Raw genomic sequence first — 18,915 nt, 5'->3', positions numbered from 1 at the left:
GGCCCACATACCACCAACAGTGTGTGCCAACCTTGTGACGACTTACAGAAAACGTTTGACCTCTGTCAATGCCAACAAAGGATATATAACAAAATATTGAGATGAACTTTTGTTAATGACCAAATACTTATTTTACATCATAATTTTCAAAATAAATCTTGCCAAATCAGACAAGGTGATTTTCTGGATTTGTTTTCTCATTTTGACTCTCATAGTTGTGGTCTATCTATGATGCCAATTACAGGCCTCTCTCATCTTTTTAAGTGGGAAAACTTGCACAATTGGTGGCTGAGTAAATACTTTTTTTCCCCAATGTATATATTACTACAATCCTACCTTTACTATTTGGCTGAGTTCAGCTAGGCATACTTCACTGCCCATAAACAGACTGCAATGCTTGAACTGCATCCTGATGAAGAGACCTGAGTAGTCTAGAAAGCTTGCTATTTGTCACTTTCTTTCAGTTAGCCGTTAAAAGGTATCAGCTACTGAGGACTCTCAAATTTTAATATTTTTCTGGACTTCGTTCAGAATTTTCAGCCTCCTATGTGTTTGTATGTGAAACTGTAAGTATGGGTCAAGAGACTTGCAGTCAGTCTGCGTCTTATGGTCCATATATGGACCATGAACTATGTCCGTCTGAAGCCGGCCATTAAGTGTTATGTAGATTCTGAATCTACTCAACTGAATGACCAGGATGTGGTTTGAGTCACTGGTGATAATTATAGACCATGCAGGCAATATTCTTCACTTGACATTACTGCATTCTTGTCACTGGGTAAATCTACACACATGTACCCAAAGAACTGTCCCTCAGCCACAGAAGAAAGATGTCATGGAGCATTAACCATAATGTCGTGAGTCATGCTTCCTCTTGTAGTCCTTTTCCTGGTGATACTGCTTATAACCCTTACTGTCCTTATTCTCTTTTCTTCCCTTGTCTTGTTTCAAGTATTTATGATGTTCTTCATTTTCTTTTCTGTATGACTTTCCAATAAAATCCTGTTTCTTTGAGTAGTCATGTTTCTTTTCGTCATATTTTTTCAAATAACTTTTTTCTTTGTATGACTTTCCTTCTGCATCTGCAAAGGACTTGATTGGTTCTTTGGGTTTCTTATGAAATGGAAATATATCCCTTTTCTGAGAACCATCCTCAGATGCTATTCGTATTTTGCCAATTTTGGATTCCATGTATTTGCTTTTAGGCTTTAACCCCCATTGTCCAGTTGGTTTTTGACTGTCTTTTCTTAACGCAGTTTCCTCATAAGTTGGTTGGTCTTTTGTTACCAAATCTTCTTCAACGCTTATTGTTTCATCCTTTTCTTCAACGCTTATTTTTTCATCCTCTTCTTCACTTGTTAGCTCCTGTTCTTCAACTGCAGGCATTTCAGATTCCTCTAACTTTGGAACATCTGGTTCTTCAATATCAGGAGGATCTGGTTGCTCGTCTTCAGGTAACTCTGGTTCAGATGAACCAAACCAAGCTTCAAAAAACCATGGTTCTGACTGATAGAAAGAAATTTTTAAATATCAATCAGTAAAGAGAGTTCAGAGTTAGAATGCATATTAAAATCAACCATACTGGTATGTAAGCATGGGCCCTGTATAAAGTCTAGAAGGCTAATTTAGTAGTGTATGCAATATTGCATGTCACACAACATGGATGGTAGCTAAAGATTTTAAAATTACATTGGCAAAATGTGAATGTTGCCTCATCTAGTCAAAGACGTAACAGAATACTTTTACAGAACTGTAAATAAGGATTTTAGAAACAATGAGGAATCTTAGACATTTATATCACAATAAATATATGGCCCCTGACAAAGCCATATGTGAAACGTATGCCAGGGTAGTGGGCAGTGTGTGTCAAGAGGTTTACTAGGTTGATATGGAATTGCTGGGTATTATATTTAAGGTCCTCTTTTTCATTGACCCCAATTTCCTCCCTCTTGTGCCCGATTCTGCACTCAAATATTATAATGAAATATTGAAAGTGCCCTGGATGAAGCTTTTAGAACAACTTGGCACAGAAGGCGACAACCCTGGCACACGCTAAAACACGTTTTCTCCAGCAGAGTTCCAAGTGCGCCGAACGTCTGTGGAGAAAAAACAATCTGGCCGAAGATTTCACCCATTATAAATTCATGCTTAAAACACACAACTCTGCCTTCACATCTACAAACAAACCTACTTCAAAACACTCTTCACTACACTATTCAACAATCCTAAACAACTGCGATACTGTTCATTCTCTCGTCATTCCGAGTTATTTTAAAGAAAAAGTTGATCACAAACAACAAGAAATTTTCTCCCTAATATCATGCACTGTCCTCCCTCCCACACTGTATCTAACTCACGTTCTGTCTTTGAACTGGTCAATTCAAGAAGAACTAAACAGGCTCCTTGCATCTTCTCGCCCTACTACTTGCACCAGCGACCCTATTCCCTCACATCTCCTTCAGTCTCTTTCCCTGGCTGTCACCACTCACCTAACTAAACTATTTAACCTCTCTCAATTGGTATCTTTCCCTCCTCATTTAAACGTGCCAGCATACATCCATTACTTAAAAAAACATCCCTTGACCAGAACTGCGCTGCTAACTACCGACCCATCCCTAATTGTCCCTTGATCTTTAAAGTCCTGGAACACTTGGTCCACTCCCGTCAAATGCACTATCTCTCAGATAATTCTCTTCTTGACCCTTTACAATCTGTTTTTGTTCCTTACACTCTACAGAAACTGCCCTTACTAAAATCTCTAATGATCTACTAACAGCTAAATCCAATGTCCACTACTCCCTGCTGATTCTCCTGGATCTCTCTGCAGCATTCAACACTGTGGATAACAGGCTCCTCCTTACTATGCTCTCCTCAGCCTCAATGATACTGCACTCTCCTGATTCTCCTCCTACTTCTTTGACCACTCCTTTACTGTATCTTTTGCTGGCTCTTCTTCCTTTCCTCTTCCCCTTACTGTTGGGGTTCCTCAAGGATCAGCCCTAGGCACCCTCCTCTTCTCCTTATATACTGCCCCTATTGGAAAAACCATGAGAAGTTTTGTTTTTTAGGACCATTTCTATGCGGACAACACCCAATTATACACATCGTCTCCTGACATCACCTGTGCATTACTTCAAATAACCAGTGATTATCTTTCCACTGTCTCTAACATTATGTCCTCCATCCATCTAAAACTGAATCTGTCAAAGATTGAACTCCTTGTGTTTCCTCCTCCCTCCACTAACCTACCCATGCCTGATATTGCCATCTCCATGGGTGGTTCTACCATTACTCCCCAGCAGCATTTCCGCTGTCTTGGGGTCATATATGATGCAAATTTTTCATTCATCCCCTACATTCGATCACTCGCTTGCTCATGTCACCTACACCTCAAAAACATCTCTAGAATTTGACCTTTTTTTTACCTTTGACTCTGCAAAAACTCTTACTGTAGTTCTTATTCTGGACTATTGCAACTCTCTACTTATCGGTCTCCCTGTTACTAAACACTCCCCTCTCCAATCCGTCTTGATTACAGCAGCCAGGATCATATTCCTTTCCAACCTCTACACCGACGCCTCTACCCTGTCACTGCACTAGTTGCCCATTTGCTACAGAGTCCAATATAAACTTATCAATCTTACCCACTTGGTTCAATATCATCCTATAACTCCTCCCTCGTCTCAGTCTACCACACTACTCATGCTCTCCGTTCTGCTAATAACCTAGGACTAACAGCTTCAATAATGGGAACCTCACACTCCGTCTCAAAGACATCTCACGTGCTGCACAAATTCTTTGGAATGCACTACCCAGGACAATTCGATTAATTCCCAATATCCACAGTTGTAAGACTGGCCTAAAAATGAATTTCTTTTGACGGGCCTCTCGCTTCACTTATCTAACTATCCGCGTTTTGCCCATATAACACTTTCTTCAAAATCAGGACCATCTGCTCACACACTGGTTCCTGCAGCCATACAAGAATACCCTATTTATTATATTGATGGCTGGAATATACAATACAAGTACTTTTTACCTTTCGTGTCTCTTCTATTTCCTCACAGATTCTAAGCTTGTGAGCAGGGCCCTCACTCCTCTTGGTATCTGTTGAATTATGTCTTACTTTGTAATGTCTTTATTGTCTATACCAGTCCCCTCTAAAATTTAAAGTGCAAATGACTATGTTGGCGCTATAGAAATAAAAATTATTATTCTTTTATTCTGTAACTATTGAATAATAATTGTGAATTATGAAATTATATATACGCACACACCAATCACACCACAACCCTAAATGATCCTGCAATTGAATATATTAAAGGTGATCTTTCACTAGTTTGAGCATGTTAACACCTTCACGACATATGACAGCGGGACATATGACAATCATTGCTGCGGGATTTAACATGGGCCCGCAGAGGAGCAAGTCATTCCATGCGCTCAAAAACAAGTCTGTGACGCGATCGCGGGGTGCTGATGGGTTGTCATGAAAGCACAATCAATACTTGTTTACAGCACGAGTAATCAAACAATTGCAGCTTCAAGTTCCTTAAGGGCGCTAACAAATAAGGTAAAAAGTTTTAAAAAATATGAAAAAAAACCCCCACAAAAGTTCAAATCACCCACCTATGGCCCAAATGAAAATTAAACAAAACAAAAAATACACATATTTGGACATTTCTAAACGCAGTTAAACCAATCTATCAAAATATAAAATAAATTAATCCAATCAAAAAATAGCGTAGCAAGAAAAAAATAAAAAATGCCAGAATTACGTTTTTTTAGCTGCCGCAAATATTGCAATAATAACATCATCTCTACCCCAAAATGGCATCTGTAAAAACATCAGCTCAGGGTGCAAAAATGGCCTTAAATAAAAAAGTTATGGCTCTTGAAAGAAAAGGAGAAAAAAACATAAAAAAACAAAACAGAAGCGGAAACTGGCCCGGGGGTAAAGGGGTTACACTGGCCACTTCATGGCATAGTGGCTGCAGAGCTGAGGAAAACATATTTTAATTGCTCCTATCCGTTGCAGAGATATTAGTTTGCAAATATTACATTATAGATTATGATAAGCCAAACTGGGCATTACCAGAGATTTGTCCCACAATAGCTTAGAACAGGTTTTTTCCAGTGTGAGACATGTAATCATTGACAGTCTGCCCTCCTGATTTTACTGCATAGCTTTGTGTGAGTACAAAGGGCTGGGAGTAAAGCTTTCATCTGAAAGCATTCAATGTGGTATAAGGGGATTAGAGCCGAGTTGAGCTTTGTCTCATTACAAACACTTCCAGCAGTTCTAAGCTCACATTGCTGTCAGCAATTTTGTATTGTCCCTCACCCCACACTGACTTCCTGAGATGCATGCTGAAAAATTGTTAGTAATCACACTCATCTGATCAGGTTGACATTCGCTTTTATTAATTGAAACCTCCTACACAGAGTCTTGACAAAAGTGTTAATATATTGTGGTGTAGTGACCACTGTGTCCGCTAGGGGGCGCTGTGTGGATGTCCCAGGACGAGAGTATAAGCATTTCCAGTGTCCTGATAGGTGTAGGATACTGAATGACTGTTGTGTCCCAAGGTGGGTGGCCTTGAGACGGAGACATATGTGTGTGTGGATCAGCAGTGATACTGCTGAGGTGCTGTTTCAATGTGTCAGGGATCAGTTACCTACAAATCCACCAAGGTGTGTGGTTAAGAAAGCTATTCTAAAATGTGTATGAGTGGTTCAAGGACCTGTGATGAGGTCATAGCCATGTCACCCGGTGGACATGGCTACGGACCATATAAGGTGGCCAGGGTAGGTCACATGAAGGTGAATGCAGGGACCTGGTTGGTGCGTTATGGAAGGCCCTGTCTGGGAGAGATGGGGGCTGTCTTCCTGACAGCAAGGAACGCTGTGTTGAATGGCTGCACGTGCCTGATGATTCCTAGGAGGGAATGGACGTCTGCAGCATGATGAAGGAACCATGAGGAAACCCTGACGTGGGTGAGATAGCTGAGGCTAGAAAGCCTGTGTATGCATAACCAGTATGACTACAGAGTAACAGAGCTGAACTCCAATATTAACACCTCATGAACTTCTCCACATTTTTTCACTTTACACCAACAAATGTAAATGTATTTATTGGGATTTTATGTGATATACCAACATAAAGTTTAAAGTATGTATGAAATGTAAAGTACATGATACATATATTTTTCAAATATTTAGAAAACTAAGTCTGAAATTTGTGACAGGCATTTGTATTCAGCCCCCTGACTTTGTAGGACCAACTTTCCCTGCAATCAGGGCCGCCATCAGGGCACTACTACACCTACTGGATTAAGGGGCCCGGTGAGCAAAAGCAAAAGATGAGGGGCCCGGACTGCCTGAGACACGCTAGCAGAGTTTGTGACCCGGTCGGGGCCCCTCTTCTTTTGCTTCTCCTCACCGGGCCCCAGGGGCAGCGTCATTCAGTCATCATTACTTGCTAACACATGCAGGATGTATAACCCCTTCAAGATCCTGCCCTTTTTCGTTTTTGCGTTTCTGTTTTCGCTCCACGTATTCTCAGAGCCATAACTTTTTTATTTTTCCGTCAATATGGCTGTGTGAGGGCTTGTTTTTTGGGGGACAAGTTGTACTTTTGAATGACTCCATTGGTTTTACTATATCATGTACTCAAAAATGGGAAAAAATTCCAAGTGCTGTGAAATTGCAAAAAAAAGTGCAATTTCACAACTTTTTTGGGATTTTATTTTTACCATGTTCACCAAGTGCTAAAACTGACCTAACATTATGATTCTACAGGTCATTACAAGTTCATAGACACCAAACATGTCTAGGTTCTTTTTTATCTAAGTGGTGAAAAAAAAATCCAAAGTTTGTTAAAAAAAAACGCCATTTTCCGAGATCTGTAGCGTCTCCATTTTTCGTGATCTCGGGTTGAGTGAGGGCTTATTTTTTGCCTGCTGAGCTGACGTTTTTAATGATACCATTTTTGTGCAGACATGTTCTTTTGATCACCCGTTATTGCATTTTAATGCAATGTCGTGGTGACCAAAAAAAACGTAATTCTAGCCTTTTGACTTTTTTCTCGCTACGCTGTTTAGCAATCTGGTTAATCCTTTTTATTTATTGATAGATCAGGCGATTCTGAACGCGGCGATACCAAATATGTGTATATTTGATTTTTTGTATTGTTTTATTTTGAATGGGGCGAAAGGGGGGGGGGGATTCGAACTTTTATATTTTTTTATTTTTGTAATATTTTTAAAAACTTTTTTTCTTACTGTTGGCATGCTTCAATAGTCTCCATGGGAGACTAGAAGATGCCATAGCCCGATCGGCTCTGCTACATAGAGGCAATGATCGGATCAGATTACTGACTTGCCACGAGCGTGGACCACCGGTAGGCGCTCATAGCAATCCGGCACTGCCAACTATAGAGGTCTCCAGGAGACCTTCGGTTGTCATGCCAACACATCGGTGACCCGAGATCACGTGACGCAGGTCACTGGTGTGCGTATTTCTGGCCCGATGGCCGCTATCAAAATTTGACAGTGACATTAACTAGTTAAGAGCCACGGGTGGATCGCGATTCCACCCACGGCTATTGTGGGCACATGTCAGCTGTTCAAAAAAGGGAGGAAGCAACTTCCGCAGTACTAAGAACAGCGGAGATCATGAAGGGGATAAACACAGCCCTGCATGATGCGTGTCAGTGATTGGCTGTGAAGATCCTCAACACCACTTCCTGGACCTCCTCTTCTGCACCAGTGATAGGAGAGGTTTCCCTGTGTGTGCAGAGTCCATGGCAACAAGCAAGAAAGGGAACAGGTGGGTGGGGCCAGATATGTAGGGGAATGAGACAGTGCTGATGAGAGGGGTGATGGGAGAAATTACTGAAAGGAGATGTGAGAAGCTGCTGAGGAGAGGGGATGAGGGGGCAGTGGAGTAACATTCCTGAAGGGGAGAAACCTGACAGCACTTTCCCCTGTATGGCTGCTATTCACACACAGGAGCCCCCTCCCACCTGTAATGCTTCCAGAAGCTCAGCAGTCGGGACGGGGAGGTGTGCAGGGCTGAAAAGAGGGCTCCCTGCCGTGCTGATTCCTAACTACGTGACCCCCCCATTTCCTGTCCTCTATGATGAAGAGTGAGTATATATTTCTATTTACAGTTGTGGCCAAAAGTATTGACACCCCTGCAATTCTGTCAGATAATACTCAGTTTCTTCCTGAAAATGATTGCAAACACAAATTCTTTGGTATTATTATCTTCATTTAATTTGTCTTAAATGAAAAAAAACACAAAAAGAATTGTCCTAAAGCCAAATTGGATATAATTCCACACCAAACATAAAAAAAAGGGTGGACAAAAGTATTGGCACTGTTCGAAAAATCATGTGATGCTTCTCTAATTTGTGTAATTAACAGCACTTGTAACTTACCTGTGGCACCTAACAGGTGTTGGCAATAACTAAATCACACTTGCAGCCAGTTGACATGGATTAAAGTTGACTCAACCTCTGTCCTGTGTCCTTGTGTGTACCACATTGAGCATGGAGAAAAGAAAGAAGACCAAAGAACTGTCTGAGGACTTGAGAAACCAAATTGTGAGGAAGCATGAGCAATATCAAGGCTACAAGTCCATCTCCAAAGACCTGAATGTTCCTTTGTCTACCATGCGCAGTGTCATCAAGAAGTTTAAAGCCCATGGCACTGTGGCTAACCTCCCTAGATGTGGACGGAAAAGAAAAATTGACAAGAGATTTCAACGCAAGATAGTGCGGATGTTGGATAAAGAACCTCGACTAACATCCAAACAAGTTCAAGCTGCCCTGCAGTCCGAGGGTACAACAGTGTCAACCCGTACTATCCGTCAGCGTCTGAATGAAAAGGGACTGTATGGTAGGAGACCCAGGAAGACCCCACTTCTTACCCCGAGACATAAAAAAGCCAGGCTGGAGTTTGCCAAAACTTACCTGAAAAAGCCTAAAATGTTTTGGAAGAACGTTCTCTGGTCAGATGAGACAAAAGTAGAGCTTTTTGTGCAAAGGCATCAACATAGAGTTTACAGGAGAAAAAAAGAGGCATTCAAAGAAAAGAACACGGTCCCTATAGTCAAACATGGCGGAGGTTCCCTGATGTTTTGGGGTTGCTTTGCTGCCTCTGGCACTGGACTGCTTGACCGTGTACATGGCATTATGAAGTCTGAAGACTACCAACAAATTTTGCAGCATAATGTAGGGCCCAGTGTGAGAAAGCTGGGTCTCCCTCAGAGGTCATGGGTCTTCCAGCAGGACAATGACTCAAAACACACTTCAAAAAGCACTAGAAAATGGTTTGAGAGAAAGCACTAGAGACTTCTAAGGTGGCCAGCAATGAGTCCAGACCTGAATCCCATAGAACACCTGTGGAGAGATCTAAAAATGGCAGTTTGGAGAAGGCACCTACCTGGAGCAGTTTGCCAAAGAAGAATGGTCTAAAATTCCAGCAGAGCATTGTAAGAAACTCATTGATGGTTACCGGAAGTGGTTGGTCGCAGTTATTTTAGCTAAAGGTTGTGCAACCAAGTATTAGGCTGAGGGTGCCAATACTTTTGTCTGGCCCATTTTTGGAGTTTTGTGTGAAATGATCAATGTTTTGCTTCATTCTCTTTTGGGTTTTTTCATTTACGACAAATTAAATGAAGATAACAATACCAAAGAATTTGTGTTTGCAATCATTTTCAGGAAGAAACTGAGTATTATCTGACAAAATTGCAGGGGTGTCAATACTTTTGGCCACAACTGTACAGTGCGTATAGTGTGTGTGCAGGCTGTGTGTTGCACAGTGAGTATATATGTGTATATACAGTGTGTGTAGGCTGTGTGTTGTACTGTGAGTATAAATGTATACTGTACATACAGTGTGTATAGTGTGTGTGCAGGCTGTGTGTTGCACAGTGAGTATATATGTGTGTATACAGTGTGTACAGTGTGTGTAGGCTGTGTGTTGTACTGTGAGTATAAATGTATATATACAGTGTGTACAGTGTGTGTGTGTAGGCTGTGTGTTGTACTGTGAGTATATATGTGTATATACAGTGCGTATAGTGTGTGTGCAGGCTGTGTGTTGCACAGTGAGTATATATGTGTATATACAGAGTGTACAGTGTGTGTGTAGGCTGTGTGTTGTACTATAAGTATATATGTGTATATACAGTGTGTATAGTGTGTGTGGAGGCTGTGTGTTGCACAGTGAGTATATATGTGTATATACAGAGTGTACAGTGTGTGTAGGCTGTGTGTTGTACTGTGAGTATATATGTGTATATACAGTGTGTATAGTGTGTGTGGAGGCTGTGTGTTGCACAGTGAGTATATATGTGTATATACAGAGTGTACAGTGTGTGTAGGCTGTGTGTTGTACTGTGAGTATAAATGTATATATACAGTGTGTACAGTGTGTGTGCAGGCTGTGTGTTGCACAGTGAGTATATATGTGTATATACAGAGTGTACAGTGTGTGTGTAGGCTGTGTGTTGTACTGTGAGTATATATGTGTATATACAGTGTGTGTGGAGGCTGTGTGTTGTAATGTGAGTATATATGTGTATGTCACCTGTGTATAGTGCTGCTTGCCTATTGCAGATTCAGTCTTCCCAGCCTGATGCAGGGCTACAATTTTGTTTCTGGTGTCCTTCGACAGCTCGTTGGTCTTCACCATAGTGGAGTTTGGAGTGCGACTGTTTGAGGTTGTGGACAGGTGTCTTTTATACTGATAACCAGTTCAAACAGGTGTCATTACTACAGGTAATGAGTGGGGGACAGAGGAGCCTCTTAAAGAAGTTACAGGTCTGTGATAGCCAGAAATCTTGCATGTTTTTAGGTGACCAAATACTTATTTTCTACCATAATTTGAAAAATAATTCTTTCCAAGTCAGACAAGGTGATTTTCTGGATTTGTTGTTTTCTCATTTTCACTCTCATAGTTGTGGTCTACCTATGATGTCAATTATAGACCTCTCTCATCTTTTTAAGTGGGAGAACTTGCACAATTGGTAGCTGACTAAATAATTTTTTTTCCCCACTGTATATGTGTATTTCACCTATGTATAGTGTGTAGGCTGTGTGTTGTAATGTGAGTATGTATGTGTATGTCACTTGAGTCTAGTGTGTCCAGGCTGTGTGTTGTAATATGAGTATATATGTGTATATCACCTGTGTAAAGTGTGTGAGCAGGCTGCGTGTTGTAATGTGAGTATTATGTGTATGTCACCTGTGTATAGTGTGTGCAGACTGTGTGTTGTACTGTGAGTATATATGTGTATGTCTCCTGTGTATAGTGTGTGCAGACTGTGTGTTGTACTGTGAGTATATATATGTATATCACCTGTGTATAGAGAGTGTGCAGGCTGCGTGTTGTACTGTGAGTATATATGTGTATGTCACCTGTGTATAGTGTGTGTGCAGACTGTGTTGTAATGTATTATGTGTATGTCACCTGTGTATAGTGCAGGGTTGGACAGACCCACCGGGGGGGACCGGAGGATTCTCCGGTGGGCCCAGGCACTTACACCTGCTGGCACACATGGCCGGTAGCTGCCTAGGGCCTCCACTGCTCCATGGGCCCCCAGCCAGTGGAATGTCGCTAATAGCGGCACACCCAGCTGCTATGCGGCCCGTGAGTCAGGGGGGCCAGCGGAGCAGCAGCTGGAGACAGGAGCCTGGCCCCGCTGCTAAAGAGAAATTAATATCCACACTTCCCCACGCCCCCATGGGCGTGGTGAGGAGTGAACTTTCATTTCACTTTAATAACGAGCAGTGTTAGCCACAGACTGAGGCAAACACTTCCCACAGGAGCGGACATATTGCATGTAAAGCCGATGCGGCTGCACCGGGGCCCCGGATGTGGGCCCCTGCAGGGCGGCTAACACTAAGGGCAATCGGCGGGCAGGGAGCGATCCCTGCAGCTCCGCTCTGCTGCCATTTTCTCCTGTAGGCAGCGGATCCGATTCTGTTCTGCTTCCTGTCCAGCGCTTCCTGTCTGACATATCAGCGCAGCTGGATGACATCATCATTCAGCGCGCGGCTGTTTCAGAGAGAAAGCTGCCGGCAATGAATATGAAACCGGGATGTGCTGCGGCTGCGGGGAACGTGCGGAGAAGTGAGTGGAGCTGTGTGTCTGTCCGTGTGCGTGCGTGTGTGGTGCTGTGTGTATAAGTGGTGCTGTGTGTGTTGGAGAGGGCAGTCACAAAAAGTTTGCGTTCTGGTGCCAGAACAGTACCCGGACACCATTCACTTGAATGGGGGACCGGACATCTAGTGTTCGTTGCGCTTTGATATGCATGACAGCGCAGCAAACACTGCTTCTGATTGGCGGTGAAATCATCCCCACCGGTCAGAGAGGCATGGTTTCCACGCTGTCAAAAGACAGCGTGAATGCTCAGCTGTGATTGGAGGTATAAAGCTTACTTCCGGTCATTGGTGTCAGCTGATGGAACTACTGATTCCATCATCCGACACCTGCAGCCGCTAATTACAGTGAAAGCAGGATCGTCGGAAGGGAGTCTTTATCAGCTGCTACTGTGCTATAAATAAATATTTTAAAAAAAAAACGGCGTGGGTTCCCCTGTATTTTTGCTAACCAGCCAGACAAAATTCACAGCAGGGGGCTGCAACCCTCAGCTGTCAGCAAGGCACATTATCAAGAATAGAGAGGTCCCCCACACTGTTTTTTTTAATTAGTTAAATAAATAATTAAAAAAAACAGTGTGGCCCCCCCCATTTTTGACAACCAACCTTGCTAAAGCAGACAGCTGGGGGCTGGTATTCTCAGGCTGAGAACCATTGGTAACTGAACTGCTGCAAGTGCAGCGTCAGAGACCAGTGGGTGATGTCACAGAGGTTACGTCCGGTCACTGAGGCTCCGTTCCCAGCCAGGCTGAACTGCCGTGACCTCGGTGACATCCCCGCTAGCACCGTGAGTTTTCTCACCGAGGTCACCGCAGTTCAGTCCGGCTGGGTCAGAGCCTCAGTGATATCACCGCTAGTCACTCAGGCTGCGCTCACAGCAGCTCATTCACCATTGGTTCTCAGCCTGGATGGACGCATCTAAGCACGTCCAGGTTGAAAACTGTTTATCCCCCAGACATGGATTACGGCGTGGGACAGAACGACGGACAGGTTTGGTATATTGTTGTTTTTTTATTTTATTTTTATTACAGGAGAACGAGGGCTTCGCTGGAATTAGGCATTTAAATAAAAATGGAAACGTGTGTTTAGTCTTATTTCAAATAAAAGACTTTATTCTGGCTGTGTCTTTACTTACCATACAACTATAGGATTTGTAATGGATAGGTGTCTTATAGACGCTTCTCCATTACTAAGCCGTGGGCTTGATGTCACCAGACAATACCAAGGTGACATCAACCCCACAAATATGAACCCCACTTGCTACAGGGCAAGTGGAAAGAACCGGGTAAAGCGCCAGAATTGGCGCATTTAATAGATGTGCCTTTTCTGGGCGGCTGCAGACTGGTGTTTTTAGGCTGGGGGGCCCAATATCCATGGCCCCTTACCAGCCTGATAATACTAGCCCCAAGCTGTCTGCTTTAGCAAGATTGTTTGTCAAATATGGGTGGGACTCCACGTCGGTTTTCTTAATTATTTATTTAAATAATTAAAAAAAAATGTGGGGATCCCTCTATTCTTGATAACTAGCCTTGATGAAGCAGACAACTGAGGGTTGCCTGGCTTGATAGCAAAAATACAGGGGAACCCACGCCGTTTTTTTAAAATTATTTATTTACAGCGCAGGAGCGGCGGATGAATACTCCCATCCGCCGATCCTGCTCTCACTGTAATTAGCGGCTGCAGGTGTCGGATGATGGGATCAGTAGTCCCATAAGCTGACACCAGTGACTGGAGGTAAACTTTATACCTCTGATCACAGCTGAACGCTCACTCTTTTGACAGCGTGGGAACCACGGCTCTCTGACCAGTGGGGATGATTTCACCACCGATCTAAAGCGGTGTTTGCCGCGCTGCCATGCACATGACAGCGCGACAAACACCCGGTGTTCGGGCAGCCGAACCCGAACACGGACTTCCTGGTGAAGTCCGTCTTCGGTGTCCGTGCCTGAACATGTGTTCGGTACGGACACCGAACTTTACTGTTTGGGTTCGCCCATCTCTATTGATAATGTCTTTTCCTAACCCCAAATTCATTTTGATGCTATCAAGGACTTATATTGAATGATTGGGACATAGGACAGGACTAATGCTATGTGCACACATTCAGGATTCTGCTGCATTTCCTAATGTGTTGACAGGAGGAAAGTTGCGTAAAATAGATTTATCTTTTTCCACATTTTGCTATGCATTTGTTATATATTTTTCCCTATTAGTACGGGTGACATACACTGCAAGAATTGACATTATGCAGATTTTAAGCTGCTGCAAATCTGCAAGGAAAAAAATAAGCAATGTGTGCATGAGACTTCAGGGATCTCATTCACTTTTCCTGTACTGTAAAACCTTGCATATATTCTGTGTGCCCATAGCCTTACAGTTAATTAGAGAGAGTCACAGACTGAATAATTTATATTATTGCTGCTTATCACGTTATATTTTTAATAGTGCGTAGCTAATAGTATATTAATGGTGGGATACATATCTGTATTTGAGGGAAGACCCATGTATGCATACAATGTATGTGACCTTGTTATTTTCAGGGCTGTGAAGATCATCGTGACAAGACGAGTCATGGCTGGGAGATGTCAACATGAAGGTCTGACCAGATGGAGAAGAAACAGGAGAAAGCGGCTCTAATCAGACGAGAGGCCTGCGGTAAGTGCCGGGAAGTAAATATTATTGTGCATCTGCACTGTGTGACGTGGAGTGATAATGTTTTTTGTGAGTGAGTCAGTGAATGAGTTCTGGTGGCCATAAGACTGTAGAACTGCGGGGATGGGTTACATTCTATGCGTGGGGCGGCTACATTATATTCCATGTGGGGCTGCATTATACTCTATGAGGATCTACATTATATTCTGTGGGGGGCTGCATTATATTCTGTGTGGGGTTATAGGCTGCATTATACCCTATGAAGGGGGCTGCATTATACCCTATGAGGGGGCAGCATTATACCCTTAGAAAGGGCTGCATTATACCCTATGAGGGGAGCACTGCATTATAACCTATGAGGAGGCTGCATTATACCCTATGAGGGGGGTTGCATTATACTATATGAAGTCTGCATTATACTATATGAGTCTGCATTATACTTTACAAGGGGGCTGCATTATACTCTATGAGGGGGGCTGCATTAAACCCTATGAGGGGGATATATTATACCTTATGAGGGGGGCTGTATTACGCCCTATGAGGGGGGATATATTATACCTTATGAGGGGGGCAGTATTATACCCTATGAAGGGGGTTGCATTATACCCTATGAGGGGTCTGCATTACACTCTATGAGGGGGTCTGCATTATATTACTATATTCTGTGGGGGGCTGCATTATATCCTATGAGGGGGCTGCTTTATAATTTGTGGGGGGCTGCATTATACTTTATGAGAGGGCTACATTATATTCTGTGAGGGGGCTGCATTATTATCTCAGGGGGCTACTTTATACTATATGAGGGGGGCTGCATTATGGCCTGTGAGGGAGCAACAGTATATTATATGGGGGGGTTGCATTATACTCTGAGGGTGCTACATTATAGTCAGTGGGGGGCTGCATTATACTATATGATGGGGGCTGTTTTATATTCTATTAGGGGGCTGCATTATAACCTATGAGGGGGGTACATTATCTTCAATGGGGGGGCTGCATTATACTTTATGAGGGGGTTACATTATACTCTGAGGGGGCTACATTATATTTTGTGGGGGCTGCATTATAGCTTATGAGAGGGCTGCATTATATTCTGAGGGGGGCTGCATTATGTTCTATGAGGGGGCTACATTATATTCTATGAGGGGGGGCTGCATTATATTCCATGAGGGGGCTATATTATATTCTATGAGAGGGCTACCCCAACCCCTGCTAGATAAATAAGACGTGTACTACCTTATATTATACCTTGATATTAGCGTGTTTTACCACACAATTGGTGGTCTTGTATTTATTTCTATGTAGCTACATAGTGGGCCCCAAGAAGGATTTTCTCTGGTGGGCCCAAGGTGCTCCAGTCAGATGCTGGTATAGTGTGTGTGCAGGCTGTATGTAGTGACGGGGATCGCTGATTGTGCAGCATCGGCCTGGGCCATTTTTTCATCGTTGCTCTCCCGCTGGCCAACATGCATCGCTGCGTATGGCAGCGGGAGCCAACGATCAGCGAGGCTCCCAGCGCTCTAAGCAGGCGCTGGGAGCTGGTCTCCAAGGTAAATATCGTGTTGCTAAGCGGCGCGCGTCACTTAGTTACCCGATGTGTACCTTAGAAACCTGCGTGCTGGCAGCTCCCGGCGTGAGCACGCAAGTTTCTAAGGTACACATTGGGTAACTAAGTGACGCGCGCCGTTTAGTAACCCGATATTTACCTTAGAGACCAGCGTCCTTGCTGGTGCTGATCACTGGTGAAGCTGCCTGTTTGGCAGCTCACCAGCGATCATGCAGTGACACACCAGCGATCCTGACAAGGTCGTATCCTTGTTGGGATTGCTGGTGCATCTTTATGTGTGACGGGGTTTTTATTTAAGGAAGGAAAGTATAAAAAACCCTGCTGTGGTGTTCACAATCCTCTTGCAATAGGGCAAGCTGTATGGCAAAACAAATGCTAGTAAAATCCCAAAAGTAATAGGAATGAAAAATTTTTTTTTTACCCATGCCAAAGAAGTTGAAAAGAAAAGTCTTGAGTGAGGAAAAGAAGGACTCAATTCTGGCTTTACTAGAAGAGGGATACAGTGAGCGCCATGTTGCCTCCATCCTTAAAATTTCTAAGATGGCAGTCCATTACAACGAGGTCAAGTAGCAGACATTGGGGAAAACAAAGCTACAGACCGGCAGAGGGCGAAAATGACTCTCCACTGATCGGGATTACCGTCATCTTATTCGAATGTCATTCAGCAACCACAGGATGACATCAAGTGACCTACAAAAAGGAATGTCACATGGCAGCTGGGGTGAAGTGCACGGCAAGAACAGTTCGTAAGAGGCTCCTAGAGGCAGGGCTCAAGTCATGCAAAGCTAGAAATAAGCCTTTCATCAATGAGAAGCAAAGGAAAGCCAGGCTGAAGTTTGCCAAAGACCATAAGGATTGGACCATATAGGACTGGAGTAAGGTAATCTTTTCTGATGAGTCTAATTTTCAGCTTTGCCCAACAATAATTGTTAGATGGAGACTTGGAGAGCATACAAGGCACAGTGTCTTACACCCATTGTGAAATTTGGTGGAGGATCGGTGATAATCTGGGGATGCTTCAGAAAAGCTGGAATTGGGCAGGTTAATCTTTGCGAAGGACGTATGAATCAAGCAGCATACAAGGCTATCCTGGAAAAACATTTAATTCCTTCTGCTCAGGCAAAGTTCCCCAACTCTGAACACTGTTTTTCCCAGCACCATGCCACACAGCTAGGTGAATCAATGTGTGGATGAAGGACCACCACATCAAATCTCTGTCATGGCCAGGCCAATCTCCAGACCGGAACCCCATTGAAAACCTCTGGAATGTAATCAAGAGGAAGATGGATAGTCACAAGCCATCAAACAAAGAAGAACTGCTTAAATTTTTGTACCAGGAGTGGAATAAGGTCACCCAATAGCAGAGTGATTAAAAATCATGGTTATTCCACAAAATATTGATTTCTGAACTCTTCTTGAGTTAAAACATTAGTATTGCTGTTTCTAAATGATTATGAATTTGTTTTCTTAGCATTATTTGAGGTCTGCAAGCACTGCATTTTTTTGCTTTTTTGACCATTTCTCATTTTCTCGAGCAGCCATCCAAGCCACACCATAAAATCCATACCAGTGGGTGAGCTAACTAGGGTTACTAGGAACTGTAATGATGCTGCTATTCTTAAACAGGAGATACAATTGTGCTGAAATAAATTAAATAAAAGAGGTTATCCAGCTTGGTCTTTAAACAGAGCAAAGAAAATTGTACAAAATAAAAAATGATCTGATATGCTGGTGACTAAATCTAATTGTGATGATGACAATGGAAATGCTTGAGTGGTATGTTCCATTCAATATAGCCCTCAATTTAAGGATATAAAATCCCTCATTTTGAGAAATATCCCCATTCTTTATGAAGATGAAGTCTTGTCTACTATTCTGTCATCTGGTTGCCAAATTGTAGCAAAAAAAAGCCAATACCTTGGCTAACACTCTATCACCAAGTTATTATAATCCCAGAGTTCATTCTAGCATTTGGTTACAGCATAATGGGTTCTATCATTGTGGTGCTTCAAGGTGTAGAATGTGTACCCACTCAGAAATAGCACACGCATTTTGTGACAGTAGTAATAAAAAACAATTCAAAATTCATCAAGTTATTAATAGTAATAGCAAAAATATAGTATATTTAATTAAGTGTACTAAGTGTAATCTCTTTTATGTGGGTTTTACTACTCGTATGTTGAAAATTCATATCTCTGAACATATTACCGATATTATTTCTTCCACCAGTGGGAGTCGTTCAATTTCGTTTGCATCTAAGCATTTTATTAATTACTAGATTATGGCCCGATGCTATCGCATCGGGAGGATGCGATAGCATCACACCTCTTGCCATGTTAACCCTCAACACACACACTCCTCAACACACACTCCTCTCACCTTTCACCATCTCGACTCACTCTTTCACTCCACATACGACCCCTTCTCTCACTCCGTCTCTCATACTCACGCCGTCATCACCGCTGCTCCACGATCCCCGACATCTTCTTCCGCCGGCGCCATCCTGGATCCAGACGTTGTCCACGCC

General features: G+C 42.9%; 1 protein-coding gene across 1 annotated transcript in view; it reads right to left on the bottom strand.

The window, feature by feature from the left end:
- Positions 1 to 268: 268 nt before the first annotated feature.
- Positions 269 to 18,915, bottom strand: part of JSRP1 (junctional sarcoplasmic reticulum protein 1) — a 194,295-nt gene continuing 175,648 nt past the window's right edge. Inside the window, exon 5 of the mRNA XM_073545934.1 lies at positions 269 to 1,506. Coding sequence (XP_073402035.1) covers positions 844 to 1,506 — 663 coding nt within the window. The 3' untranslated portion in view covers positions 269 to 843. The remainder of the gene's footprint in view (positions 1,507 to 18,915) is intronic.

The sequence above is a fragment of the Dendrobates tinctorius genome, unplaced genomic scaffold (genome assembly GCF_039654945.1).
Source record: "Dendrobates tinctorius isolate UK_male_01 unplaced genomic scaffold, ASM3965494v1 ptg000011l, whole genome shotgun sequence".
In the NCBI taxonomy this organism is placed as follows: Eukaryota; Metazoa; Chordata; class Amphibia; order Anura; family Dendrobatidae; genus Dendrobates; species Dendrobates tinctorius.
The sequence above is the reverse complement of the archived record's forward strand: the minus strand, read 5'-3'. Positions and strand labels throughout refer to the sequence as shown.